At 41.9% G+C, this 27,537-nt stretch overlaps 1 protein-coding gene across 1 annotated transcript; it reads right to left on the bottom strand.

Annotated features, from left to right (window-relative positions):
* LOC104530586 (serine/threonine-protein kinase PAK 3) lies at positions 1-27,537 on the bottom strand (the record flags this gene model as incomplete). Its single annotated transcript, XM_010175224.1, has 13 exons — positions 1-255; positions 1,784-1,921; positions 6,706-6,902; positions 7,334-7,433; positions 8,276-8,393; positions 9,299-9,411; positions 12,040-12,088; positions 15,934-15,997; positions 20,601-20,763; positions 21,733-21,864; positions 24,436-24,473; positions 26,217-26,370; positions 27,493-27,537. Coding segments are annotated over 13 exons (1,401 nt in total), but the record flags the coding sequence as incomplete, so codon positions are not given.

Here is a 27,537-nt window from a genome sequence, read left to right as displayed (position 1 = left end):
TTTTACTCCTTGAGGGACTGGGTTGTTCTCCCTCCTACCTCCTTGACTGTGACCGTTGGTTTGTTCATCCGTCCATCTGTCCTGCAGCACGAGAGTTGAGGTTTCATAGAGTTTTTGTTCTCAGTCCTGCTCTGAGCTGGCACGGGAGAAAGCCGGCCTGAAGCGCTAGCGGCTGCTGTTCTTAATCGCTTCCTTTGCTGCAATGATCAGAGGAGTCAGGCTGGAGAGTGGCTTGGCTAATTTTAAAAATGGATGCTGCTCCAAGGGGAGAGAGAAAAAAGAAATGAACTGTTACTTTCCAAACTCAGTTACTCACAGGCTCAAGCAGTATTCCTCTGGTTATCAGGAGTGCACAGGAATAGGACTGAGGGGACCATCTGCACCTGTGTCATCATGTCCAGTACCTTGCTATCAGGCAACCACAGCCCTTAATCCTATTAATCCATTTATCAAGGTGTCTTCAGTTTGCTGGGATTTTTGCCCTGCCAGTGCTCTGGGAATGCTGCTTGCTGTCCCAGGGCCTTGTTCCTTTCAGGGAACTTGAAATACTTTCTTAGGTTCCTGTTTTCTAAAGCCATGGGCTATTTTAGTTGTAAAAAAAGATGAGGGGCCTAAGCCACTCCTCAGGGAACTCCAGTACCTCTAGGCAATGTTTATCCCAGTAGTATTTAGGCCCACGTCCTGTTCTGAAGGCCACTGAGGTACAGGTTTTCAGCACCAAAACAAGAGCAGGGAGACAAGTGACAGGGCTGATGGACTCAGCTCTGGGTTGCAGTGAGAGCAGTGTCTACCATCCCATCCCCTGCCCCTCCTGTGCTGCCTGGCACCTTCACTTCAGGGACAGACAAGTGGCATGTGCTGCAACTCCCTATCTGTCACAAAACCTGGCAGGAAACCTGCAGCAGTTCTCATCTACTCAACTGTGCCAGGCAGCAAATGGAGCTGTGTCAAGTCCTGCTCTGCTGTCCCTGTTTCGGTGGCAGAAATCTCTAAGAGTGGGGCAGGATGGACAAGCCGGGGCCCCTCAGATGCTCGCAGCAAGCACCCCACAGCCCCTTCCTTCCCACAGCCAAATTTCTGACCCCTCAGCTGTGACTGATTTAATTGGGTTCCTCCCTGGTCATATCTGTGTACAGCAGTCACCAACACCATTTCAGGCCTCTGTACCTAGTATCATCCCACTTCAGTTATTTTGCCACCTTGTAAAACTGAATATACTACCAAAATACGAAATAGGGCCACAAAAATGATCAGGGGGCTGGAGCAGCTCTGCTGTGAGGACAGGCTGAGAGAGTTGGGGCTGTTCAGCCTGGAGAAGAGAAGGCTCTGGGGAGACCTTTGAGCGGCCTCCCAGTACTTAAAGGGGGCCTATAAGAAAGATGGAGACAGACATTTTAGCAGGGTCTGTTGTGACAGGTCAAGGGGTGATGGTTTCAAACTAAAAAAGGGGAGATTAAGACTAGATCTAAGAGGAAATGTTTTACACTGAGGATGGTGAAACACTGGAACAGGTTTCCCAGAGAGGTGGTAGATGCCCCATCCCTGGAAACACTCAAGGTCAGGTTGGACGAAGCTCTAAGCAACCTGATCTAGTGGAAGGTGTCCCTGCTCATGTAGAGGGGTTGGACTAGATAAGCTTTAAAGGTCCCTTCCAACCCAACCCATTCTACTTATTTTTAATTTGAAAAGCACCAAGACTGGAGACTAATATGAGAGGGTTCAATCTGATGCTGATGAGAAAGCCATTATTGTACAGCTGTTTCACTGCTGCTCTGCATTTTACCTGCAGAAGCTCCTTGGCAGACCCTCGCCTGTCCACGTCCATCTCCAGGCAGCAGTTCAGAAAGTCTCGAAACACAGCGGACAGCCGCTCGGGGTTCTGCAGCTCCGGTGTCCCGTTCGTAGCTATCAGATACAGCGCCTGGAGAAAAAGGGAACACGAGACTCATCTGTTTCTTCCAGATCCGTAACTGCTCATACAGGCCCCGTTTGTAGGGTCCAGTCTCCAGTGGCAGTTTTTTCCTTGGCAGAGGGTTAGAGATGACTTTTCTATACCAACCAAAAAAAGTCTGATGCAGCTATTCCAACATCAAAATGATCTTGCCTTGACAGCTGATTCCATTGGCTGACCTAGTTAGCATTAACTACATCAGCAAAAGCACATTTTGCTTCTCCAAGTATTGACACCAGCCTTACAGGCTATTTTAAAGAGTGACTTTGGTCTAACTATATAATTTTAAAGGATTATTACATAAATGCATCTCTGCAGTGCTCACTGGTCCCTAAAGTACAGCTTCCATACAACAAAAGTAGTCAAATTTTTTTGCTCTGCTCTTGATAAAAATGGTAACCGGATGAAAAAAAGTAAATCTATCAGCTTGTTCCTTGGAAACAGAAACATTTGGAACCTCATTTTCAACAGACACATAAATTGCATGTGAAAATATATTACGAATAAAACATGTAATTGGGCAGACAGGAGCCACCTGCAACTACATCTTTCAGCAGCCTCCAAATTCCAGATCAGCTTCACTTACATGGTAAAAGAAAAACTAGTCTAATCAGAAAAATGAGTAACTCCATCCTGATGGTGACCCTGCGCTCATTTTGATACTCAAGTAAATATGTTAATGATGTTCCCATCCTCAAAATTGCCAGGGAAGAAATGGGAGCTTTTGGCAGCTGGGTTATTGAAAGCTGAGGCTTGGAGACATGGAGAAGGTGGCTTGGGCTATGAAAGAAATACATTCACTAAGTATTTCAGCAAAAATGGACAAGAAGCAGAATAGACTATTTTGCCTTTAAACTATAAACCTCATGTTTCAGGCAAACTTCCTAGTGAGAATTGGGGTGTAGTTCATCTCGCAAAACCACTGTTTTAGAAAAGGTTAGAAAAGGATTTTATTGTTGGTGGTAGTGGTTTGGGTTGGGTTTTTGGGGGGTTTATTTAAGGAAAGATAACATTAAATCTGTTACACTTGTTTCATGCTTTCAGGGTCATCTTCACAGACAGAAGAGCTGGAACAACTTAAAACCCCAAGCAAAGTGTTACCTGAGAACTGGGAGATTTGTCTGTGTTAAGGGTTGAGTCCCCTGTGAATTCCCTTCCAGGCTGTACACACACGTCCGGCTGCTTATCTGAATGCACGGTTGTTCTGTGCACACAGCCCCAGCCAAACACCTGAAAACTCCAGCTCTTCTCCTCCTCAACAGCATCGAGCCTAAGCTAAGCTGAAGGTTCCGAAGCAAAGCCAGGGATGCTCAGTTCCATGCAGCTGGCAGCATTCATATGCTTAGCAAGTCTTCCCGACAGTCCTCAGGCCAAGGAATTACAACATAACTTTGCAAAATACAGGGTGAGCAACACCCAATGCGGTTCACTTGTAACCAGTGTCTAAGATGCTGAGTAGCTAGAGAGAGGAGTTCATTTTGCTTTTGCTAGATGTTATTTAGTAGCATAAGACAAACATTTGGAACTATTCAAACTTAAACTTGCAGAATATGTCTAAAATATACTGTAATAATAACAGAAACGGGCGTAGGAGTCTTCCATGAAAACGTCTGCCATGATAATAACAGCTCTGCACTACTAGCATTTAAATGACCGTGACCAAATTGACTTTGTTATTATCCTCTTAAATACAGAGGAAAAATTCCAAGCCTAAAAAGGCAAATGAACTATCCTAGAGTGAAAACAATAAAACAAAGTTTCTTTACTTTTCCCACAACATAAATGTCACAAAATCAGACTTGTCCTGTCCATCTGTAGCTGACCTCAGCCACCCGACACAGCGGTGAGCTGGAGTGCCTGTCCTCATTCTATGTTTAAATTGTGCTAACCAAGGGATGTTACTTCTCCCGTGGTAAAATAATATAGCACCAATGTCAACCTTGGAAATTTTATTCCAGCTACATTCACCTGACCGTGCAACAGGAGTGCCAGGACAAATGCAACTCTTAGCTGCTCGTTTCTTCACAGAACATGAATCATGAAGACGACTCATCTTTAGCTAGGTCCTGCACCTTCTAAGTACTCCTACAACAGGAAAAGGTCTATGGGACGCTGAAGTACCTTCTTATCGTGTATCTTTTTATTTCCTATGATACAACTGGCAAAGAAAAACAAGTACAGTACAAAGGAAACGAGTGTTTGCAGTAGCTGCAAAGGGGCAATAAGCTCATTAATTTGTTTAACATACCACGAAACAAGAAAGGATTCAGCATACAATTATAGCTGCAGTCTGTGAAAACAATATCCTGAAGTTATCCAGGCCACCCAGATACATGACAAAATAATACACAGATGATTTAGAAACCTGAAACTGTAGAAGACCCAGAGCATTTGGCAAATATGCTACAGTTTTGAGGAAAATTGATGTGCTGTGGTTAATAAATGAAAAAGCAAACAGAAAGGCTTAGGGTTTGGGGGTGTTTAGGTTTTTTGAGGGTTTTTTGTGTGTGGTTTTGTTTTGGTTTGTTTTTTTTAATTGAAACTGGGGAGGTCCAAACTGTGATATTTATCATACCAATGTTTGTCCCTCAGGCCCTAGGCATATGCCTGATGGAAGGAAATCACAGCAAGAGAAAACAAATACCATCACAGAAATATCCAGGACACTCACGGCTGGAAAATGGTTCAGTTCATTCCTGTGAGTTCTGCACTGGCTGAAAGAACTCAAGCAACATGGGATGCATTTGGGCTACACGTGGAAAACAACAAATGCATCTACATTAAGACTGCTGTTAACTATGATTAATGATCCTTTAATACCCTTGTAATTTATTCATGTATTTAAATTAGCGTCAGTAGCTGGAGCTCCTGCATGCCTCCCATTATTAAAACAATCATTCATAAAAGTGAAAGAGCATCCTTTTGTCTCCAGGCTTTGCAGAATTCCCTGAACGTGGTCTAAATGTGACTATGAAACCCAACACAACTACTGTGTGCCATCAGCTAAAACCTCTGCTGTAAAACCAGGTCCTGCTTATAAGCTCTTCTGTTTGGATACAACCGAGACCTCTCACTGAAGTCTCCAATTGCACGTGCAGCAGCAGATGGATCCTGTCCCTGTTGGGGTTGATTTACCTTAATAAAAACAGCTGCTAACGGGGGAACTTCAGGTGGTCCATCACAAGCTGTTCACTGTTCCTAGCTCAGGGGCAACAATCTCCACAAGAAGCTAATACAGATGTCCGATTTTAATCTACTGCAATTTTACTCAGACACCTGAAGATGCCTCGAAGCTCTAAATGTTCAAGCTGATCTTAACTCCAGCAGGAGATGAGGCATGTATGGAGAAAAAGAGCATCTCAAATAATCTGGGTGAGGGCAGGAATAGCTGAATGGGACTTTGGTCAGAAATCCAGTGATCTTTCTAACAGCTGACCTAAGGCTTCTCGAGGAGCCCTAATCAACATCTGAGGTTAAGGAAGCAGGGAATTTTCAGCATCCAGACCTAATGCCAATTCTCATAATCCATTTTTGCTGCCTTATACAAGGCAAACGGATATTTTGCGAGGGGCTTCCATGGAAGCAACTGGAATGTAGGGTCCTCTCTTTGCAGGAAGCTGAAACAAAACTGGTGATATGCAAAAGTCTCTGCTGGTAAAACTGGGCTGCAGTGACACAGGCCTAGTGCCACCCTGCCAGCTACTGTGCACTCTGCTTATTCAGCATCAGTCTGAATCCAAAGCTGCTTCCTTCTTACCCTCCCTCACAGGTGGCACAGCGCGCATCACTCCACATGTACACACTGGACCCAAAAACCCCAGGGCACCTACCAAACCAAAAGAAGTCTTCCAAGAAAACTCAGGAACCTTTTTTTCAAAATGAGTGGCAGACTGCAATTTGCCCAACTGTCACATTCTGTCCTTAGGCAGCAGGGCTGGGGCTGTTTCCTGACCATTCTGTTCCTTTCAGTCTGCAGGAGACAGACTGGTGCCACAGACCACAGCGAGCACAGCCTTGCTGCTATGAGAATGGCTAAAGGTCATGCTCTATTTTCACTCTAGCCTTAACAAAAATTATGTATACACACACATAGGTCAAAATTAATTTCCTCAAATTCCTGCATCCTATCAGGAACCAACTGCGGCAGTTAACTTTGTGTCAGCTATCAGTCATGAGGTTTCATCTTGGTATACGTTCCTCCACTATCACACGCTCATTTGGTGTAAAGATTTCATTTTAAGGAATTAGGATAAAACTAAAAGCTTAAAAACATATTATTTTACTACAAGTATCTGTGCTAAAACATCCATTTGGTAATAAATAATTATGGCATTACTACAACCAGTGATACTTCCTGAAAGGCTCAGGTAAGCAATTGGCACTGATCTGAATTTGAAAAGACTTCCATTCTTGCAGATACAGTTGAAATGCTTTTCATAATTCCCCAATTGAGGGAATTTGCCACTGAAAAATTCTTGTCATTCAGAGATATAGCTCAAAGGGAGTTCAAAAATTGCATGAGAAATGTCAAAAAATGTCACATTTCTGAACTGGCTACATGTCACGCCTCTTCTGAGATTCTCCCATTGATGTAACCAAAGCCCCAGTACATTCTGATATGCTCTGGTGGCATTTTTAGAAGCAGGCCTTGGTGGAACTAGTTCAAGCTGATGTGACTGGGATTTTGTCTCATGGGAGACAAAACATGGAACAGATTAGAAAGAGAGTGGTATGTGATTTCATTTGTACCTTACCCTGAGAGGATTTTCATTAAGGTAAGGAGGTTCTCCTTCCACCATTTCTATTGCCATGATCCCAAGTGACCAGATGTCCACTTTGGGGCCATATGCTTTTCTTGTCACCACTTCTGGTGCCATCCAGTAAGGAGTCCCGACCATTGTGCTCCGTTTACTCTGCTCAGGGGTGATCTGAGCACAGAAGCCAAAATCAGCTGAAGAGAAAAACAAGTATTGTTAAAGCCAGCTGGAACGATGAAACCAAGCAAAAGAAATCCCCACGATATGTCTAAGACTGCGTTGTTGAATCTATCTGGAAAAGCAGCCACGCTCTGTTTACTTGGTGCTATAGCCAAGGAAATATAGAATTGGCCACTTAAAAACCCCCTCAAGTTTCCTGCAGTGGCTTTTCTTCACTTCAAGCTTTAGATGGTAACTCCCTCCCTCTGGAAGGGGCCTACACAAACCTTCAGGCACCCTTCACAGCTTTCTCCTGTCTATACCTCTCTCACGCTGGCATCATGCTCCCAGCTCGCAGCAGTGGTCAGTGCACTACCACAGGCACCGCTCTTGGGTAACTGGTAGTCAGTCAAAAGCAGCCCCACACCACGTCCTGGGAATGCTGCGCCTGACCAAGAATACCTACTCAATTTGACAGATCCGTCCATTCCAAGAAGAATATTGTCACTCTTGATGTCTCTGTGAATCACTTGGTTTGAATGAAGGAAATCCAGTGCTTGCAGGCACTGACATAAAAAAGAAACACAAGGGTAAAAATTAATGCCCGATTTCATCACACAAGAAAGGAAATGTCTCTAAAAGATTTAATTTCTAGATGAATTGTGAGTAATGGCAGAGTATTGTGCTGCCAAGAGGAATAGCTTGCTGCCTCAACACTATTAGAGTAATAACTTTGTAGATGAAGGCATATTGGCTTTTGAAAGAGAAATGTCAATTATTGCTACAGACCATCCCCTGAAAGCAAAGACAAAATGAGTACTGCTGCAATGAATGAGCTATCTCCATCCATATGACAAACTACTGCTTGCCAAAAAAGAAAAAGTTCCTTCCTTTGGTGTGAAGTGGATCACTTTCAGGTGGGGGTTGCACCACAAAGATTTTATTGTTAGGCTCTACAGCAGATTTGGAAATAGCACGTTAGTAATTTTTCAGAAGCAAACACCATTTTGGGTGGAACACCATCCTTTTAAGCTGAGGACTGTGATAAATTAGTGTCTATTTTTCTTTGCTGTTATTTTAAAATTCTGCCAGCAGCATGTTTGCTTTTCCAGGCAAGGAATGCAGTACAGACATGCGCCAGGCAAATGTTTAAAGAGGCAAAGTTGAGAACAGTAAAACTAACAAAATAAAAAAGAGATAGTACAATAACAGTCCATAAGAGTATAAGAACAGAGTATAAGAAGTGCAGTGACACTGGCAGGCAGTTCACTCAAGATGCTCTTTCTTCCTCCTATTATAAAAGCAACACAGAAACAAAGCTCTGAACATGAAATCACTCATGTTCTTACCGCCTGTTTAGAAGGACCATCCTGTCCAAGCAATTGGGAGCACACGTGGGATCCCTTACCTCCCTACAGACAGCTGCTATCTGTCCTTCATCCATACATGTCTCTGTGACAACATCAGTTAAAGAGCCTCCAGCCAAGTATTCCATTACCACCCAGAGTTCATCACCGACTAGGTAGCTGGAAGAAGAAAACAATGGCGTTGAGATGAATGTGTGTGGCTAACTTACCTCATGACAAAGACCACAGCTGATTTTTGTTTTCAGGTCATTTTTAAATGAAGACAGAATAAAATGAACAGACATCCCTTCTCACTTACACAGTACCTAGAATCAGTCTAAACGAGAAAGGCACATAAATGAAAAATTCAACATCTTAAATGGCAAGCAAGTGAAAAATGCAGTTTAGTAACAGCAAAGATAAATCTTGAACCAGGACATATCACATCATCTGGTTCATCATCTTGACACATAAATTCCATGATTAACTCCAGGAACAAGGCAACACAACTTTCATAGTTGTCCATGGTTAGGAGGGTGTGTACCACTGAGGACAGAAATTGGTCAACAGTTTGGAAAACCTTACATAAAATATATTCCCAAACAGGGAAAACAATTTAAAAACTGGCAAATTATGCACTTCTGGAAATAAGAACCTAGTCTTCCTGGCATCCACAGCAATGGAAAATAGTGGGAACAGCTCAAGTGAAATAATTTCTATGATGATTTATCAGCACTTATCCTAAGACACAGAAAATATGATCAACTTAAAAAAAAAAAAAACCAACACAAAAAACCCCAACCAAACAAAAACCAACAATAACAAAACAACATGGAGGTAGTGAACTTACAGGCTGTTGTTTTAGTAAGCTATGGCTGATCCAGGCTTTTTAAAACAGTCTTCAAACTATATATGCCAGAAAAGATTAATGCAGACAAAATGCAGCCTCTTCCCATACACTCTATATGAGTAGATAAATAATAAAGAAGCCAATTTTCTGCCAGTGACCAAAGGGGTTTTTTTATCTTTTGCTTGCAGTATATAAATTAAATGAACATTCACATGATAATACCATAACTACTTACCTGTCCAAATAGTTAACAATATTGGGGTTCTTATTTTCCCTCATGACCAGGATTTCATTAATAATTAGTTCCTTTTTGGGCTGTTGTTGGAGATTCATTTGCTTTATGGCCACCTAAAATGACATCGAAAAGCACTGACTTGAGTAGCCTGCTGCAGGAGATCAGAATGAACATGGAGTGAGTGTTTCTGGAATGATGTAGCAGAGCTGTGCCAAACTCTCTTGTTATTAGACATGAGAGCTCAGTAACCTACATTACAACATCCTATTTCTCTGCTAGCTTGGGTGCTAGTTACAGGACATGCAGCCATATAGACTTTGCCCTGTAAAATCTGTGAAAATGGTCTTTAAACTACCAACAACACTCTCTGGACCTACATTCTTCTCAAATGGCCTTAGTTTATCACCACTATTATTATTCACTCATGTTTTGCAAGCAGGAAGTGATTTTGTTACTGTGAAAATATATAAAAACAGCAAATACTTTAGCAATTACATGATTTTTGATCATTATTTCAGCAAATGCTGTTATTCTTGACTTGATGACATAACTGAAAGAAAACACATACATACATCACGTATAAAATGCCATATTAAAAAGATCATTAAGGTTACACAAAAAATACACAATCCTAGCACTTCCTAACTTCTTGAATTTTGATTTTGCAACTTGAAATAACATTCTTTAACACAGTTTAGATTTGCAATTATCTTTCAGGTTTTAAAAAAATAATCCATTCTATGGATACACCCAGGGTTATAAGCAAGGCTTAGATCCCTTGCAGACCTCCATCTAAGTTTTTTTAGTGCAGCACTGCAGGTGGATGAGAAACTACCAGTAAGACTCAGATGTGTTTGCTGAGAGCCAGAACTGACAGATCAGAAATCTTAAGCTGTAGCCCCAAAAAGCGTCAGGATTCTCTTAAGACACTCCCTTGTCTGTTTGTTACCAGTATGATCACTTTTGCTCTGAACCACTGTAGCCATCCTGCCTCTGCCTCATGCTGGTCCTCCACCCAGTCCCATCTTGCCCCAGGTAGCCACAGTCTCCACTTGAGCTTCTCCTCCTGGCCTCCTTGCTGAGCCCACTTCTGCCAGCCCCATCCCTCTGGGCTCAGCCCTACTTCTCTCCAGCTCAGCCTTCCAGCTCAGCTCCAGCCAAGGGCTCCTACAAACACATCCTCCCCAGTGGTTCCAGAAGAGCCCTCCCACCCGGCACGCAGCTTGTGGGGAGACGTGGCCCTGTGGGTATTTTGAGTCTGCCTCTTGTTCCTTCCATACGCAATCTGGCCACCCTCCCTCCCTGTCTAGTCCTGCTCTTGACTGGTCAGGAAAGAGACCTCCCCTCCACTCTCATTCCTGGTTTTCTAACCAGATTTCCAGGCAGTTTGTATCTATTCAAAACCTCTGACTTGAAAAAGGAAATGAACGTTAAGATGCCCCTGGAAATCGGCCACTACAGGGACTGTCAGAGTGAACGCTGCTTTCCTTCAACATCTGTTTCTCACCACGGGCCCCCACTTCCCTGTGACTAGTTCACAGGCTGTCATGGGCCGTCACTGACACGGGACCTAAACATGACTGTGTTGTTTAGGAGAGATCTTTGCTCTTGATAGACGCTTTCTTATTTGTCAGTGTGTGTCAACCAGCTTCAGTACAACTAAAACACAAAACCTGCATCCTAAACATGATCTGTCCTTAATTAGGTCTTGCATTATACTTTGAAGATGAAAAAATGGTGGAAAAAATGTTAAATAGTCTGAACCTGTGATTAGCATAAGTTGGGACTGAATGACAGGAGCCCTCATTACTAGTTGATCCATTAATATATTTAGTAATTACAACAGAGCTAGACTGTCCTTCTCTGAAGATACCACTTCCCTCTTTGCATTCTTTCTGATAGTTAATTTTGGACAGACTTTGTCCTTATTAAGTGATGTGATGAAGCTATTTATTCCTCACAGCAATAGGGGAACCTGTGACGAGCACTAAGAGTTCTCCTGAGGCCTCTCATTACAACTGATTTTTACATTTTACAATTTGTATTGCTAACCGATCCATGGCAGGTCCACAGGCAGATTTTATGCTGTAAATGTACAGAGTTAAATTGTATATATAGACCAACGTGCTCTGTAATAGCACTTCATGCACACTGGGGAACAGAGATATAGCAATTCCTAAACCCATACATCTACACTGGCAATAAAAATTACATAGATTTTATCAGGCCCAAAACCTCGCTGGGATTTCTTTACAGATTTCTCTCCATTAAAATACCCATTCAGGGATGACGTGACGTGGTACCAGGCTGGGACCAACAATACTGTGGAGGGCACTGTACCTGTTCTGAAAAACAGTAAAAAAATAATTGTCTTACAATTTGCCTTAAAAAGCTATGGGTGAAGCACCAAACCTCTTACTAATCCAAGGGGGACCAGGACCTCCTCCCAGGAATTCGTAGGCACCTTTCAGGCACTAATCAACACCTCAGTGTAACGGCTGCTGGGAAGGGGTGGCCACAGCATGTGTTCTGAGGCACAGAACCACATTGCCCTTAAAGAGCTTCCACTGAAAAGCAGAAGACAGCAGATGATGTATTTTGCCAGCTGACACTAGTCTGTGTTCAGGAGGAACAGCCTTTGTAGTAAAGATCCGATAGCGACCGAGAGCCCCATCCACAGTCCGCAGCAGAGGGGAAAGCACCGAGTACCTGCAAAATCTGCGGGGACTGCTGACGCTTACCTCTTGTCCTGTGGCGATGTCGATTGCTGTATAAACAGTTCCTGATGCCCTGGAAACAAAATAGCAGCGAAGAATGAGAAGCAGTTTAGTCCCTATGAGTAAAAGCAAGCCCAGAAGATCTTTGCTGCCTGTAGTGTTTATGAAACACCTTTGTTCATCCCCTCCTTCAGCCAGCAGCGCACAGTGCAGCAGCCCACCAGCCCGCCGTCACACAGGGCATCCAGGATGAAACTTATGTTCAACACGAAGAAAAAGGGCTGGTGCAAATCTCAAAGCATATATAATAAATTATTTTAGTTCAAAACTTAAGGGGGTCATGTTTACAAAGACTGAAAAATAATATATTTAATTATTTTCCCATTTTCTCCAGTTTTGCTTTGGTTGGCTTTTTTTGTTGTGGGTTTTTTGTTTGTGGGTTTGTTTGTTTATTGTTTGCTGTTTTTTCTTTTTTTGTGTGTGGTTTGTTTTTTTTTTACAGAGAATGTAACATACAGTCTAGCTGTGCCTTCTCAGGCCTCTTATTCAAGTCTATCTGCAAAATTCAGGCAACACCATGCAGTCATTCCGAGAACTCTGAATACATGTGACAGCCATCTGAGGAAAGGATCTAGACACAGCTTTCTCCAGCATGCAAGGAAACTATTCTCCAGCCATCCTGCGAGGTCACAGCTAGAGCAGGTTAAGGCTGCATTATATTGTTATATTGTTTCACACACAAATGGAGAACTACTCAAAAGAGAAGATCCTTAGAGAGCTTCTTTATGTGTCAAGAGCCATCAGCAGCTGTCTCTGTTAGATGCATCAGATGCGTGAAGGACTCTTCAAGGTGTCTATGTTTTGCTTCTGTGGCAGACAGGTTGTGCTGCAGAGCCAGCAGAAATAAATGGCATGCTCACCTGCAGACTAGACAGTGTGGGGTTCTGTTTGCCATCTGCCTCTGGTTAAAAGAGGCTCTTCCCTCGTAACGATGTGAAGGCCCAGAAAGGCCACAATCAGAGGAAATCCCTTTGGGTTTAAAAGCAACTGAGGGCTTGTAAACCCTAAATGGGGCTTCCTTCTGAGCTTAACCACAGGTTTACACTGCCATCATTTAAGAAGCCCATGTCTGCATGGGCATGAGGTAAGGGAGAGCCAAGGTGGGATCTCTGAGAAGCAGGAACACACATCCAGCAAGGGTCCCACTGACTGAAGATGCCAAAATCTGTTTGCTCATTTCTGCACGATCCCTGGCTTGTTTGTTTACCTGCAGGCTGAAATATTTCTGAAGCATTTTAATTCGACAGTCACCAGAGACTGTACATCTGTGTTGAGAACAATGTTCTCATTGGGCACGCTATGTGTTCTTTTAATATAAATGCAAATGCATTTTCCTATGACTAATTGTCAAGATTAATCCAATTTGTTTTCATAAAAAGCCAACACCATGTATTCAGACTTGCTACCACTATGCTACACCTCCTGAGCAAAGTACTGTCACGATTTATTTAAAAGCAGTTATTTAAATTAGGATGCTTTTGGTATGCTCCAGGCCATCTGTGAGGAGTTTAGATAAAGGTGAGTAATTTAAGTAAAGCTGTGAATTAATTGCAAGGGCTCTGCAATTGTGTGTTATGAACTTTTACTTCTAAGCAACTATAATTTCTGATCTCTATCTAACTTCTAAATGCTTCTGTAATATCTTGGGTTTAATGCAGTTAGGCGAGTACCAGGGCCCACAATTAGATCTGTGTCACTGTGATGCAGTACAGTACAAGTTAAAAAAACCAATCTGAACCCAGGCTGCTTGTGGCTCCACACTAATTTGTCTTTCTAGCAAGAGCTAACGCTGCTTGAGCAAACACAGCCTCTTTATCAAGCACTAGTTAACTAAGTTTCCTCTGGTGTCAGCAGCATTTTCAGTCCTCAACTGCAGACAGATGACAAACCAGAGACTCAGCACTGAAGCTGACCTGTCCTTCAGCACAAGCCCGCTGGCTACTCTTCACTGCAAAGTGGCTGTAAAACCATCACACTTTATTAACTGACCAGCTGTATGAAGCCATGAAGTGCTACGTGCTGGTCAAGTTGCTTTTCCTTACATCAAGAGTTGTTCTCTACCTGCAGTTCTCTGAGCAGACACATCTCCTGCTGCCTTGCAGTGCTCTCATTAGCAGCTACTAAAAACCTATTCACTTCCAACACTACTTGTGACTTCGGCATAACTGTACCCAACTCACTGCAAAGGAGGGCAGCTCAGGAACTGGCACCTGCAGCACCTAAGCACATCAGCACCACCCGAGGCACTGCATCTCAGCCCAGCCCTGCTGCAGCCAGACACGCTAACGCCAGCCATGCAGCAGTCTGGTTCCTCCTGATCATCCTGTTTGATTACCTCTGTGACAATTTTTTTCTTTAGGATCTTTCCTCATCACTGTAGACTGTCTTGCAGCATTACAGTTAAGAGCTGGTTACAGCAGCACACTCACTACTCTCTAAGAAGGGCATGCAATCTTCAGGCTGTACTAAAAGCTGGAGGAAATCAACTCAGATACCCCTTTAGGCCAGATATTAGCCACTTGTCTTTCCACCAGTTCTTGAGGCACCTTTGTACAAGCTCACTCCTGGGACTGTCAAAATAAAAGATTGTGAGGGTGATGGTCATATTCTCACGGTGACAGCAATAATCTGCTTCAAATGCATGTTTATTCTGACTCTCACTTCTTCAGCTGACACTTATCTTCTGAGATACTGGCACAGCTCTAAGTGTCCACTGACATTTTACAAATGACAATAAGAACCAAAGCTTCAGGTAGAAAAAAGCTGAAATCTGAGAAAGGGCTTTTATACAATGAATGCAGCAGAAACACCTTCCCACAAGTGCCCTACCAAACAAGATATATCTACGATAAAGCCTGCCAGAGAAAGAGCACGAGTGTGTCTGGCTTCTGCAGTTACCTATCAGTTCTAGGTCAGCAACATGCCACCCTGAGTTCAAACCTCACAGTTAAGGCAGAAAAATGTCTCCTCATGTCAGTAAACAGCTTCTGTCATGCACTGACCACAGCGTGATCCTGGTGTCACACAAACAGCACCAGCCCTCCTGGAATTACAACACAGCCAAGGGAACTCTGACGGAGCAGGGAGTCTGTCTCTATTTAAAATGCAAGTCAGATGCCTATTTTTTGTGTAATTTCTTTTGTTCTTCCCTCCTCACACAGGAAATATTTCAAATCACTCCTATTTACAATAAGCAAAGTTGGGTTACAAAAGGGAATAGCTTGGTTGATTATTTTCAATAAAGACATAAAATCTGTAGGATCCAGGAGTGGTCTGCCATCAGGCAGATGATGCATTTTCTCATCTAGTACTTTGTGCATTGACATTGTGTTTATTAATGAATTTTTGTTTTTTACTGTCTGCCAAAAAAGAGAGCTTATTATTTAATCTCTGGTTTCAGTTACTAAACTATGTGGTTATAATCTTGATCACTGAGTATTTTTTTAAGCAAAATATGTGAAAGAAATGATATTGAAAACTATTATTTATCTGACAACTATCAGGTGGTAAGTGGTCTTTTAGGCAATATTTTTTTTCCTCCTTTCTTTAGTGTGGATATATTATTTTGAGATATAAAAAAATGACTTCTCCTAAGAAAATAAGCAAACAGGTGCCACATACTTGAGGGACAATGCTGCTTCCAGGTGCTGCTCCTTGTTGCAGACAAGACACTGCCAGCATTAAATTGTCTTTGATGATGCCTTTTGACCAGTTACAAATTCTGATCAGTACTGAGAGACAGGAGAATCTAAACCCAGTGTGTGACCATGTCTGGAGCTTGCCTGACTTCATGCTTGATATTACACCAGCAAAATACCTGGCCCATGTCTTTGTATAAGTAACTGTGATTGGACTTACCCTTGGCCAATTTTTTCAAATCGAGTGTATTTCTTCTTAGGATCTCCCACGCTCACAATGCTCCCTGAAAGAAAGACAGAAAATAAAAGATGCTCACTTAAAAATGGAGATACCAGCCTTCCAGCAGGTCAGAAATGCAGCCCCACTGTCTGGGGTTGTGAGCCATTTGGAGTCAGTTGGGTAACAGCAATAATACAGGCAGCTGGGTAGCACAGATGGCCTTCACAAAGACTGGTTTTCTACTGTCCTTTGGAAAGTTACCTTGACAGGAAACTAAGAACATGGAGAAACATTCACAGGAGACAGATATCAGAAAAGAACAAATATCAATGCAAGTGTGTCTTGTCTCCAAACGTTAATGACAGCTGGAACGACAGAGCCTTTATCTTAGGAATAAATACTCTGTGTGATTTCACAGAAGGTTTAATACTTCAGAAGATTAAATGCACCTTGGGTTCTGGAATCAATTTTTCTGAACAGGTGCCATTTTCAGAACAGGAAGAATATTGTAAAGTGTTTCCAGGATGGGATCTTCTCAACCTTTCAGCAGTCTGCCAAAAGAATGCTTTTATGTTTTTAAAGAACAGCATCACATGTTATAATCAATAATTATGGGGCTTTAAGAACTACGACCCTCATAATTTATTACCAGGCTCAGTTCTGAAGAAGACCTTGCTTGTGCCATTTTAAGAACCTCACTGCTTGTCTTCAACTTGACTCGGATCAGTAATTAGCATTTGACTCACACTCTCAGCACTGCACACATGCTGATCTTCACACGTAAGTGCAGCTGTGATGGAGAACAAGAACAGCAATATTCCTCAGGCCCTAGTGTTACACAGACAGCTGCACAAAAGAGATGCAGATAATTTCATGAGTACAGGTGATGCGGCTCGGAAGCCAGGCCAGATGGGATGCTGCCGCCTCCTGGCAGCTCCGCGCTGCAGCAGCGGGAAGGCAGGGCCAGCCCATGCGGCACAGGGCGCAGGACAGTCCGGCTCCAACAGCCAGTGTGGAGCTCATGAGCCTCTGAAAGCTAAAATTAAAGCATGCATGCTCGATGGCTTCTTGCCCACTCAGAGGTGTAGGCAGTCTGAAGGGGAAGGAAAGAAAGCAGGAAGTAGGATACACTGTTTGTGTCAAATGAAAGAGCCAAAATCTGATAAACTCAAACAAATGTGAAGGAATAATTGGAAACACAATATTGTTTTTTCTGGTCTAGTAGTTTCCTAGTTAAAATACAAACAATGAAGCCTAAGGTGATGCCTCAATGCAAATAACTTCTAAAGATTTAACTTGGAATGTACATCACTGAAATACTTTAAGAAGATTAGCTCAGGAGGAAAAACCTCCAATGTTTCAGAGCATATTTTGTTTGACTGATCTGGCAATAATCCTGCAGCACAAATACAGACACATACTTATTTGTTCACCTGAGCATCCAAAACAAGACTAGGTGATGTGCCATTCAGTGCAAGTAGTAACAAACACGGCTCTCCTCTGCCAAGGCCATTTCTCTGGAGCAGAGGGTTTTAGCACCCAAACGGGCACCTGACTGGATGCCTGGCCAGAAATCCTGCCTGCCAGCCCGGCAAGAAGAAGGGGCATCAGCACCATCTGGTACACTCCCTGCTAAACCAGTTCTGCTGGCCTTGGCAAGATCACTAACGGGAGCTGCAGGAGGAGCGATTTCCTTTGCCCTGTGGTACTCGCTCCCTCAGCCAGCACTCCAGGAACACCAGCCAGTGCCACCACTGACAGCAGCACAGGCACCTGCCTGTGGCTGGGGATGCCAACACAGGCTCCAGTAGCCTCAACTGGGGTCCTGCCCTGCTGTGCCAGCCTGTGAGAGGTCAGGTAACTGGACTGTCTGGAGTGCAAGCCAAGGACGTAACGCTTTCAGGACCTGGTTAACTTTTCATAGTTTCATCTCACTGGAACATATAACATCATTCTGCTTCTCTATAGTGGGTCTCCACTAAATACAGTAACTCTTCAGTCAAGAAAAATATGACCAGAGGACTTTGGGACTCCCTGTTAACCGACTGGAAGAAGGGATATGAGATGAAGAAGCACATCCTCGAGCTCTCTGCTGTACTAAACCAAACACTGTCGTAATCCTGTGCTGGGCTGGACAACAGGACAACACCGTGTGGTCAGTGTTGGCCTTAGGTGCTGTTTTCAGCTAGTTAATGGAACTGTGTTTCTATCAGAACAGATATCAGAAGTTCACGGAAGTTCATGTTAGAAAAGAATAAAGACTTCAGAACAAATATTTTGAAAAATAATTTTTCAAATTTATCACAGATTTTGCAGTTCAGATTTCTGGAGTTTTTCCTCAAAACTTGAGTAGCTGCTTTCACAAGTTAGTCGTTTGTGGCTGGTTTCCTGTGCTAAAGCCAATGCACATCAAATATGACAGCACTAAAATCAACTAAGTGACTGGTATGGGGCTCCAGTTCAGAGAAGTACTCCCTATTCTGGACAAAAGATAAACATATCAACTATTTTGATGTCTTTCAGCACTTTCCTTTATCAAGTCCTAAATTAAGTGGATAAGAAAGCAGAATTGGGCCACTTCTGTTTTATAATTATTAGTATCACATATTCACTATTTCATTACAGACAGAATTTTGTTTGATCTTATCTCAGTATTACAGGCTTTACTCCCTAGTAAAACTTGTAATAGAAGTGGGTCTAAAAAAAACCCAAGTTATTTCAAGCAGAAAAGAATTATGAAAGCAATTTAAGATAAAAGAGGGCAGGGGACATCTTCCTAAATATAGCATAAAATCAACTATGGGGGAAGTAGATAAGGTGGAGAAGTTATACAGGTTAAAACAAAACAGAAAAAACCACCACACATGCTTAAATATAATCAGACCAGGACTGTAATAAAAAAGCATCACCCCTGTTTTCAGATAGCTTAATGAAAGCACAAAAAGACTTCCATTGTCCACATCACAATTTGCCCAAGGCAGACCTTCAGACCTTGCTCACTTGGTATCACATTCTTAAGAAAGAAAAAGCATGAAAGCATGTATCATTTCAAAGATATAACCACTCAAGGGCTCAGTCGAGTCTGGCATACACAGAAACTTGAGCAAAGGACATGTATACTTACGTTCATGTGTACAGGGTATCTGCAGATCTCATGGTGGAAGCCTGCCTCAAACAGTCTCAGCTGAAGAAGTTGTAATTCCTCCCTTTACAAGCTGATGTACCTGCAGCTAACTACCTGCTCTGGAATTTATTCCACTGTGCCCTCAGCTACAGCTATTGAGCTCATCCCTTGGATACTCCCTAATGGCACTGAGATTCAGCTCTTTATAGTCCTGTCAACCTCCTAAGCATGCAGAAAACTGCCCAAGCGACTGAAATCTCAGAGCTGAGGAAGGTGTCAGCCTCTGCAGTCACACCAGCCATCAGCAGCAGGGTAAGTATGATGAAAAGGTTGGTACAGGACAAGAACGAGCATCGACAGCCACTGAAGAAGCTGCAGCCAGACTGCACCCCTTTACAAGCAGTTACCCTCATTAAAGACAGAACATTATTGGCTTTGAGATCAGACAAAAGGAGGTGTAGATCAATCTGCTTTTCATCCGAACAGTTAATGGCAGACACAGAGCAAACAGCACTATGTTATGAACCCAACAATTTATTATCTGAAAACACAGCACTGGTAGGTATTATGGGCAAGAAGCAGATTAAATTGGTTGTACTGCAGAATCATGAAGGGCTTGATGTGTTTCAGACTATGATCTGCGCAGGGGCTTGGGGCCAATAGGATTCTAACAGTATTAACGAGCTGGGAAGTAGCTATGACAAAGTGCCATGTATTTGAGGAATATACAGTGGAGGTGCTGGAGGCTGGCTCCTGAGAAATGCTTGCAGTGCAGTTTTATCTCATCACACCACATAGATGTGTCTCTTTGATACATCTTTATAAGTATAAAGCTAAGAAAATAAAATAAGGATTGTTACAAAATTATTTTTGTTTTCTTCTGGGGCACACTGAAAACACCTTTTCCTCTCTATTGATATCATATGATGTTCTTTCAAAGGAGATCTCTGTGACCAAAATGGAGAATTCTTATAAAAAATGAATTCTGATATATTAGAAGTAATAGTAGTAACAACAATCATAAAAATGACACCAACAGAGTATCTGGGGCAGGGGAGCTCCTTGAGGCTGAAGAAATCAGCTTAGTGCTGTAGTTACTCACTGATAAAAAGAAAAAAATAAAATAAATTTTAAAAAAAGGAAAACAAACAAAAAACCCCAACAGATTTCTGCAAAGTATTTTGGCTCAGATGACTGGTGAGAAGTCAGAAGCCTAAAGATAATTTAGGAACCCAAATACTCTGTTCAATTTGGCTGTTACCACACAGGAGTTCACTGGGTCATTCACTAGGTCACAGCCTTTTGCTCAACGAGAAACAATCTCCACTTTTGCCTTTAGTGTAAAAGGCAAATCCAACCCAGTCACAGCTGCAGAAGGAATACCCAGAGTGCTCTCCTGCTTCCTCTGAGCACAGTAACAGTTTGTGTAGGGAGTTGTAAGCAACTCTGTGACACTAAACTGTGGCTAAACACTTGGTACATATAATCCTGAGAAATGCATACAGTGCACTGCTTCATCAGACAAGAAATGCAGACTACGTACTCAGTTTCTCCAGGATCTCCTCATCTGTCATCTTGGATTTTTTTCGCTGCCGGTCTGTGTTTCTGTACAAAGTGTTTGTGTTTGAATTTTCAGGCTGGGGAGTGGTGGCTTCTTTAGCTGGTGCTGGTGCAGCGGCAGGTTCAATTACAGAGCGTGTGTAGATCTGTGACAAGAAATTATTTTGTGTCAGAAAGGTGGCTTGCAGAGATGCCTGAGATCATATTTCAAATGCAAACCCTTAGGAAGATGCTGCCTGCCATGTTCAGGGCTCTTAAAATGTTTGGTTTTGCTGCTCACTTCTCAAACTGAATGGGCAAAAATGAAAGGCTAGTTTTACACAAGTTCATGGCCAGTTTCATTTTCAATTTTCATTGATTTTCTGTAAGATGTCTGAAACAACAAATTTACTGTGTTGCAAGGATACAAAATAGATCTGTCTAGGGCCCCAGAGCCTTGTTCCTTGATTTTTGTGTGGGTTTTTTTGTGTGTAACAAAATGACTCTTCAGCTGGCAGAATCAGGGGGCATTTTCCTTTTCTGATCATTAAGTGTTGAACTGACTTCTCATCAGTATTTCAAGCTTTAGTGAGTGGCCATTAGGACTGCGTTCCAGTCCTTCAGGGACCTTCCCTTTACAAGGCATAGATGTGGGAGATTCTTCTCAACAAACTTCAGTCACATAAAAGTTAAGGGCGTAGTCTAAGCTGTTCCTTTAGCCACTTACACAGTCTGTGGAGAGCGACAGGCACCTCCAGGGGACAGTTTCTCCTACGTATCCTGAAAGGACGTGAACTGTGTTTGATGACCACTCTCTGCACTGATGACAGAGAGCCTACACAGATACTTTGGATAAACTTTCTCACTTTTACACTGGTAGCATTAAAAGACACAGTGCTACCTCTTATCTGATACTAATATAAATTCACAGTTCCAATCAGAATCACAGGAAACTCCTGACTAAATGTGAAAGCTCATAACAGATTTTCCTGGTATCAGCGGCCTGGGTGAAGCACTCTGTCATGGTAGGACTCCAGCTCTGAAAGTCCTCATCCCTGAACATCAAGTGCTGTCTGATCAGAAACATGCAGCTGTGAATTACACCAAATACAGTGCCAACCAAAGCTGGGACTTACTGATTTTGTATGTTCAGGCCGTGGTGCGATAACAGGTGGAGGTTCATTGTCATCTTCCTCTTCTTCATCATCTTCATCCTCTTCTTCAGAGACAGAGGGAGCTAGAGGTGGTTCTGATGCTGTCTTTGTGCTCTGTGGACAGAAAGTAGCATGAGTGACAGTTGCCATTTTGGCACTTGGGAGGTTTGATAATTACACACAACTTTAGTCTGCTTAGGCATCAGAAACCAATTTAGACACGCCGATAGTCCTACAGACCTCAGTTCTAAGTTACACATGGCACAATACAATTTAAAGGTCACAAATTACTGTGCTGTTTTGTTAACTCATCTTGGTGTTTTTTATTTTTGCTAAAAACAACTAAATCATTCCTGTGCTTAGTCAAAGTCTAATTTCACAGAATGTAATACTTAAATATATCACTAGAAATCACATCTAGTTGCTGGTTAATTGCTTTGGCATTGTGTCTACAGAAATGATAACAGTTAATTAAGCTAACAGGTGTCTACCAGCTAGGTTAATTAACATACTTCAAAGTGGAAAGCCTCCTTTGTTGTCTTGCTGGGAATTCGGTTTGAGAGAAAAGCTATTTGTTTCTTTACTATTTACCTCTGGGGTAATCACATTACCTGTTTCTACAGTGCTGAGTTCCCCTGTTTAGTAGCTCCTTTTTCAGCACCATTCTCCTCTCTACCTAATCATAAGTTAAAACCTTGATCTTTCCAGTGTTTGCCTGTCTCTTACTGCAACAGTAACACAGAGTGAATGCAGCTCTCTCAGCAGCAAGGTGTGTCCTGCCCACCTGCCCAGGGCTGCCAGGCAGGTATCCTGACTACTCACCCAGGCTCTCCTTACAGGCAGCAGAGAATAAAAGCCACTGCCAGGGTGCAGTCAACCTTCAACCTTCAAATATGCAGCAGGCAAGGGAAGTCTGGCTGATCAGCTGTCTGCATGTAAGCTGAAGCCTACAGTGCAGATATTTAAGGTTAGATGAACTGAAAACTGCCCCACCAGTCCCAGCCGCTACTCAGAGGCAGGGGCTTATATCACGTTGTCACCAATTTGCTGGCGAAACAACAAACTGAAAAGGTGCCTTGCTAAGTGTTTGCCAACTGCCTTAAAGCTGGCTACCACGGGCCACTAAGAGAAGTTAAGCAAATCAAAGGCATTATTCTAAATATTCACAGCTTCTTTGTGTTATCTTTAGAATGGCATCAATTTGGTCCAGTATAAATACCAGTAAGAGCCTGTCTGCAGGAAAGAGGGAGATATAATCTTCACACCTGTGTCTTACTGAGCAGGTGACTGTATTGCTGCCTTTGTTCACCTGCACTTGAACACAGTCACACACACACACACACACAGAGTGTTGTATTTTCTGTGAGACTCAGTTGCGTTACCCAGTTTTTAAAGATAAATTTAAACAGGCTACTAATCTGGCCAAAGTAGGAATGATATGTCAGACATTCTAAACGCCAGCGTAAAGGCCGACTCTGTCAAGCAGAGCCTAACGGGAATGCTCCTTTGTCGTACAAGTATATAATGATCACTGTATTGCTTTCTGTTCATCATTAGCACTTTGCTTACTTGGGCAAAAATAAAGAAGGGAATAATCGCATTTCTGTTATGTCGAATTCTTATAACTATTTTTTTCCACTGGGCCCCATACTTAGTCTGACAGCACTAAATTGTGCAGCTAGAACATATACAACGTCATATTATTTAATGCCAGACTCCCATTAAGGAGTGAAATGAAATTAAAGTCATTCCAATGACTGCTCGATCCTGTCAGAGTTGATTTCCCTGTACTGTAACATTCAACCAGCATCCTCTGAGTTGGTAACTTTTGAAAGCTGACATCCTGACTGTCCCACCGTTGTCTATGTCTGCTAGAACAAAATACCACAGCATCTGCCAGCATGTCCACACCCACTGAAAAAGCTACTGGGAAGGCCCACTATGCTCTGATGAACCCCAAACTTCCTTTTAGAAGTGTGTTTTATTAAAGATAATGAAAGTGGCATCGATTGGAAATTGGATGTGTGAATATTCAAAGATTATTTTCATTTCATTGTACACACTGTCTGCTGTGTAATCACAAACCTAAAATTACATTGCTTAACACTTGAAAATAAAGGCCAAATCCCCATTCAGTCATTTGCTATTTAATGCACTAACATTAACACTAATAAATCTGGTCAATATTAATGTGGATGTCATGACTACATCTCTGGGATTGCTATGGCAATCCAGTATTAATTAGAGTGGATGATTATTTAAAACTTTCTTTCAACGGTTCCAGTGAGTTACATATCAATTATAACCTTATTTATATTCAGCTACATATCCAGCAGTACTAAGGATAAATAATAAAATTTAATAGAAACGGATTCTAAGTTGTTAAAAGTAAATTAAAATGGGCTAATTAGACAGTACTGCATATTGTTGCCAATTATATATTCCACCATGGTTAAGAACAGCAAGCAATCTTGTCTGCAAAACCAGACTTTCATCTGCTTAAAAGTTCTTAAACAGAAAATCAGAAAACAGCTAGTGATCCCTTTTCTGCTGCTGCAAAGGCACTAAAATGTACTTTCTTTCAGCCTACGAGGCTGGCACTCTATCACAAAAGACAAAGCTCACAGCTTGCTCCACAATTCTTAAATGCTACGAAAGTAGAAGGTTAGTTTCACTAACACTCACCGAAGGATGGGCTTCTATGTATCCATGGGCGCTTTTATCTGCAACGTGGAAGGGGAAATTAAGCAGACGCTGTTATAAAACTCCCTGTTGTGGGCAATCCCAAAGAACTAAGTACATCCAAATACACAGCATTTTTCTTCCATAACATTCCTCCAGTAGCAAGTTATTTTACTTAGCAAGCAAGATAACAGGACAACATACTAGGTTAATTCTTTTTCTACAGCTTCTTGTGTCTATTTTTTGCCCTGTTTTGCCAGTGAATAAAATAAATAGAAATTTGTTCAAGAAAATGCAAATGGTTCTTTAGCAGTCAATACTTCAGCTAAAATAGTTTTTTGTTGTTTTGTTTTAAATAAATTGCATACATTGATTCTCTTTAGCTTGCTGAAACTGTTTCCCTATAAAAACTTCCCCCAAATCCCTCTCAGCCATGGCCCTTCTATTCTGACATAGCACAGTAACAGCTCCTGAGTTCAGGAGGATACAATAACTGTTTTGAATTTCACATTTCATTACAAAATAATGGCTATTTTAGCAAGCATTGTCAAGTTAGACAGTCAGACCTTTTAATTATGGAATTTAGAAAAAAAGATGCTTTCCCTCAAAAGAAGAGAAATGTTAGTAAATTCTGGAGATAACTGCAGTTTTTAGGACTTCTGAGAAGATCTCCCAGTCTGCATTTTGGAAGTTGTATTGGCTGGTCCAGCAAACTGAGGCAATTACAGACTATCACATGTAGGGAAGTGAACCACTGCAGGTTAAATTACAAATGCTGTCCACACCCTGTTGGATAGAAACACCCCCCCATTAGCTGAAGCTGTTGACATGAGCTTTACCACACTAATGGTATCTTAATGGTATCTTGGTTTAAAAATCAACTCAGTTTTTAAGGACTAGCAAATGAACACTTTGATACAAAAGCCAGATACGCTGCACTTAGTAAAATCCTCTGCTTACTTGCTAGTTTTGACACCAACCAGAGTTTGTCTAGCAAAAAAAAGAAAGAATAGGCCAAGGAAGAAAAAATACAAACTGCAGCACAGGCTTGCTCTCTCGTTTTTGCAACACTACACTACGATTTTCCAGACTGTACACAACCAAGGGAAAAACTGACACCCCCATCATATTTTCAGGCTTTTTGGATGGCAATGTCTAAGTCATTAGGATCTTCCTGGAAATGAGGATGCTACAGAAATTGCTCTAGACACTGCCACCTTCCTTCTCATCCTCTGTGGCAACATTCCTTTCACATCACAATAGCAGTTGTTCTAGGTTGGTTTGTGAATTTATGCACACCAACTTCTCTATATCCTCTCTACCGCTGAGGCAAAAAAAATCCCGGAAAATTCTCCTCTATCACAAAGTAGGACAAAAAATCCTCCTGGTCTGTAACCTTTGGCACCTTGTTTTCCTTGTTCAAAGGATCAAAGTGTAACTCATGAAATGTGTGGAACAAGCATACCCTGTACTCCAATCTGAACACCGTGAAGGGACAAGGATGCGAAGACACAAAAGTAAACGTGACCTTTGGCCACTAATGCTTCTGACTAAAAGTGGTAGTGATTGTTCTGTTATCTTATTTAGTTCTAAAATAAAGCAACAAAGAAAAATCTCAGCTTCAATGACATTTAGGGGACAAAAGGAGAAATATAATTCATTTCAGGAGTATTCCACAAAGTGGAATTTTTTAAGGTTGCTTCTTGACCACTTGAATGTTGAACTCAATGTCTGACTCATGTTGGGGCTGACACTCCTTTTTTCACAGTGCAATGCTGACTTACCTCCTGACGTAAAGCTCATATATTTCTGGTTGTTAACTGTTTCTTTGGAATCATAAAATTTGAGAACATCTAGAACAGCTTGTGGGTTCTTCTTCTGCTCCAGTTTTGTTATGTTGGAGGTCTGTAGTAGTCTGGCCCACTGCTCTGGAATGCCCTGTAGATGTCAAGCGGAAAGAATGCAGATTTAGAGTATTTAACAGCCACAGCCTCACAGATCTTTACCAAGATCCCATGCTACCTGTAAGATTACTTCCAGAAATTTTGATTGACACTTTACAATTTTTAGTAGCTTATACATTAGATGCAATCATTCTCTTCTCTATCAAAACACAGAGCTAAAACCAGGATCCAACTTCAAAAAGAAAAGAAAGTTATGACTGTGATAGGAAAAAAAGTGCATGAAACTCATCTTTAAATCAACTCTGCTCTTCCATGGAATAATGATTTAAGGCTTAGCTTGTTTTCCTGGTGTTTCAGTGCAGACATAACAAGACTATTCTATATTTGTGGACAACACAGTGTATTTTAGGAGCTTTACACTGGATTTTTAATGCTTAATAATGCAAACACATTTTGCTGAAACGATCACTGCTGTCTGATTAAAAGGTAAACCCCACCCTGATACAATTAGTTTTCAGCATACCAGGGAACACTGCGGGGTTAGGAATCTGCATTTCAATTCTCAAAATCATAACACTGACTTGTACCACTGCTGCTAAGGATGTCTCTTTTTCGAGCTCCTGTAGCTCTGTAGGTTCTCTACTGTAAATATACAGAAACCTGGGACTCAGAAAACAGGCTGAGAGTGCCAACGCCTTGCATAAATTCTCAGACATCTTATGAGTGAAGGTGGCATTTGAAAATTGATCCAATCACTGAAAGCCGCAGCTCTGCATTGAAATTATATTAATGAAAAAATGCTTTAAATATCCAGTATAATTTCCTAAATTTGAAAGCCTGTAATTTTCCCCATTTACTGCACAGCCAACATCTACCAGCGAATTGTAGGGCTTGCTGAATTAAAAACCACACCTGAAGTACATTTAAACTTAGCCTTGGTGCCACCCCAATCTAGATAAACACTTTAATATAACTTCTTCCTTAGAAGTTCTCCACAAAACAATGTGTGACATGGGCCTCCAAAGTTCAGGATTAATGAAAAAAGTGGGATAAGCCAAGCAACAAATCTACTGCACACACATCAACCTGCTGCTGCAGTGCTATGACATCTCAAAGAAGCATTTGGATGCAAGATTCTTTTGGGCCTGTGACGCACCTCTGGGAGCTTCCCTGTGCACATCTGTGAGCCATAGAGATCTGG

The sequence above is a fragment of the Antrostomus carolinensis genome, unplaced genomic scaffold (assembly GCF_000700745.2).
Source record: "Antrostomus carolinensis isolate BGI_N321 unplaced genomic scaffold, ASM70074v2 scaffold2429, whole genome shotgun sequence".
NCBI classification, from domain to species: domain Eukaryota; kingdom Metazoa; phylum Chordata; class Aves; order Caprimulgiformes; family Caprimulgidae; genus Antrostomus; species Antrostomus carolinensis.
The sequence above is the reverse complement of the archived record's forward strand: the minus strand, read 5'-3'. Positions and strand labels throughout refer to the sequence as shown.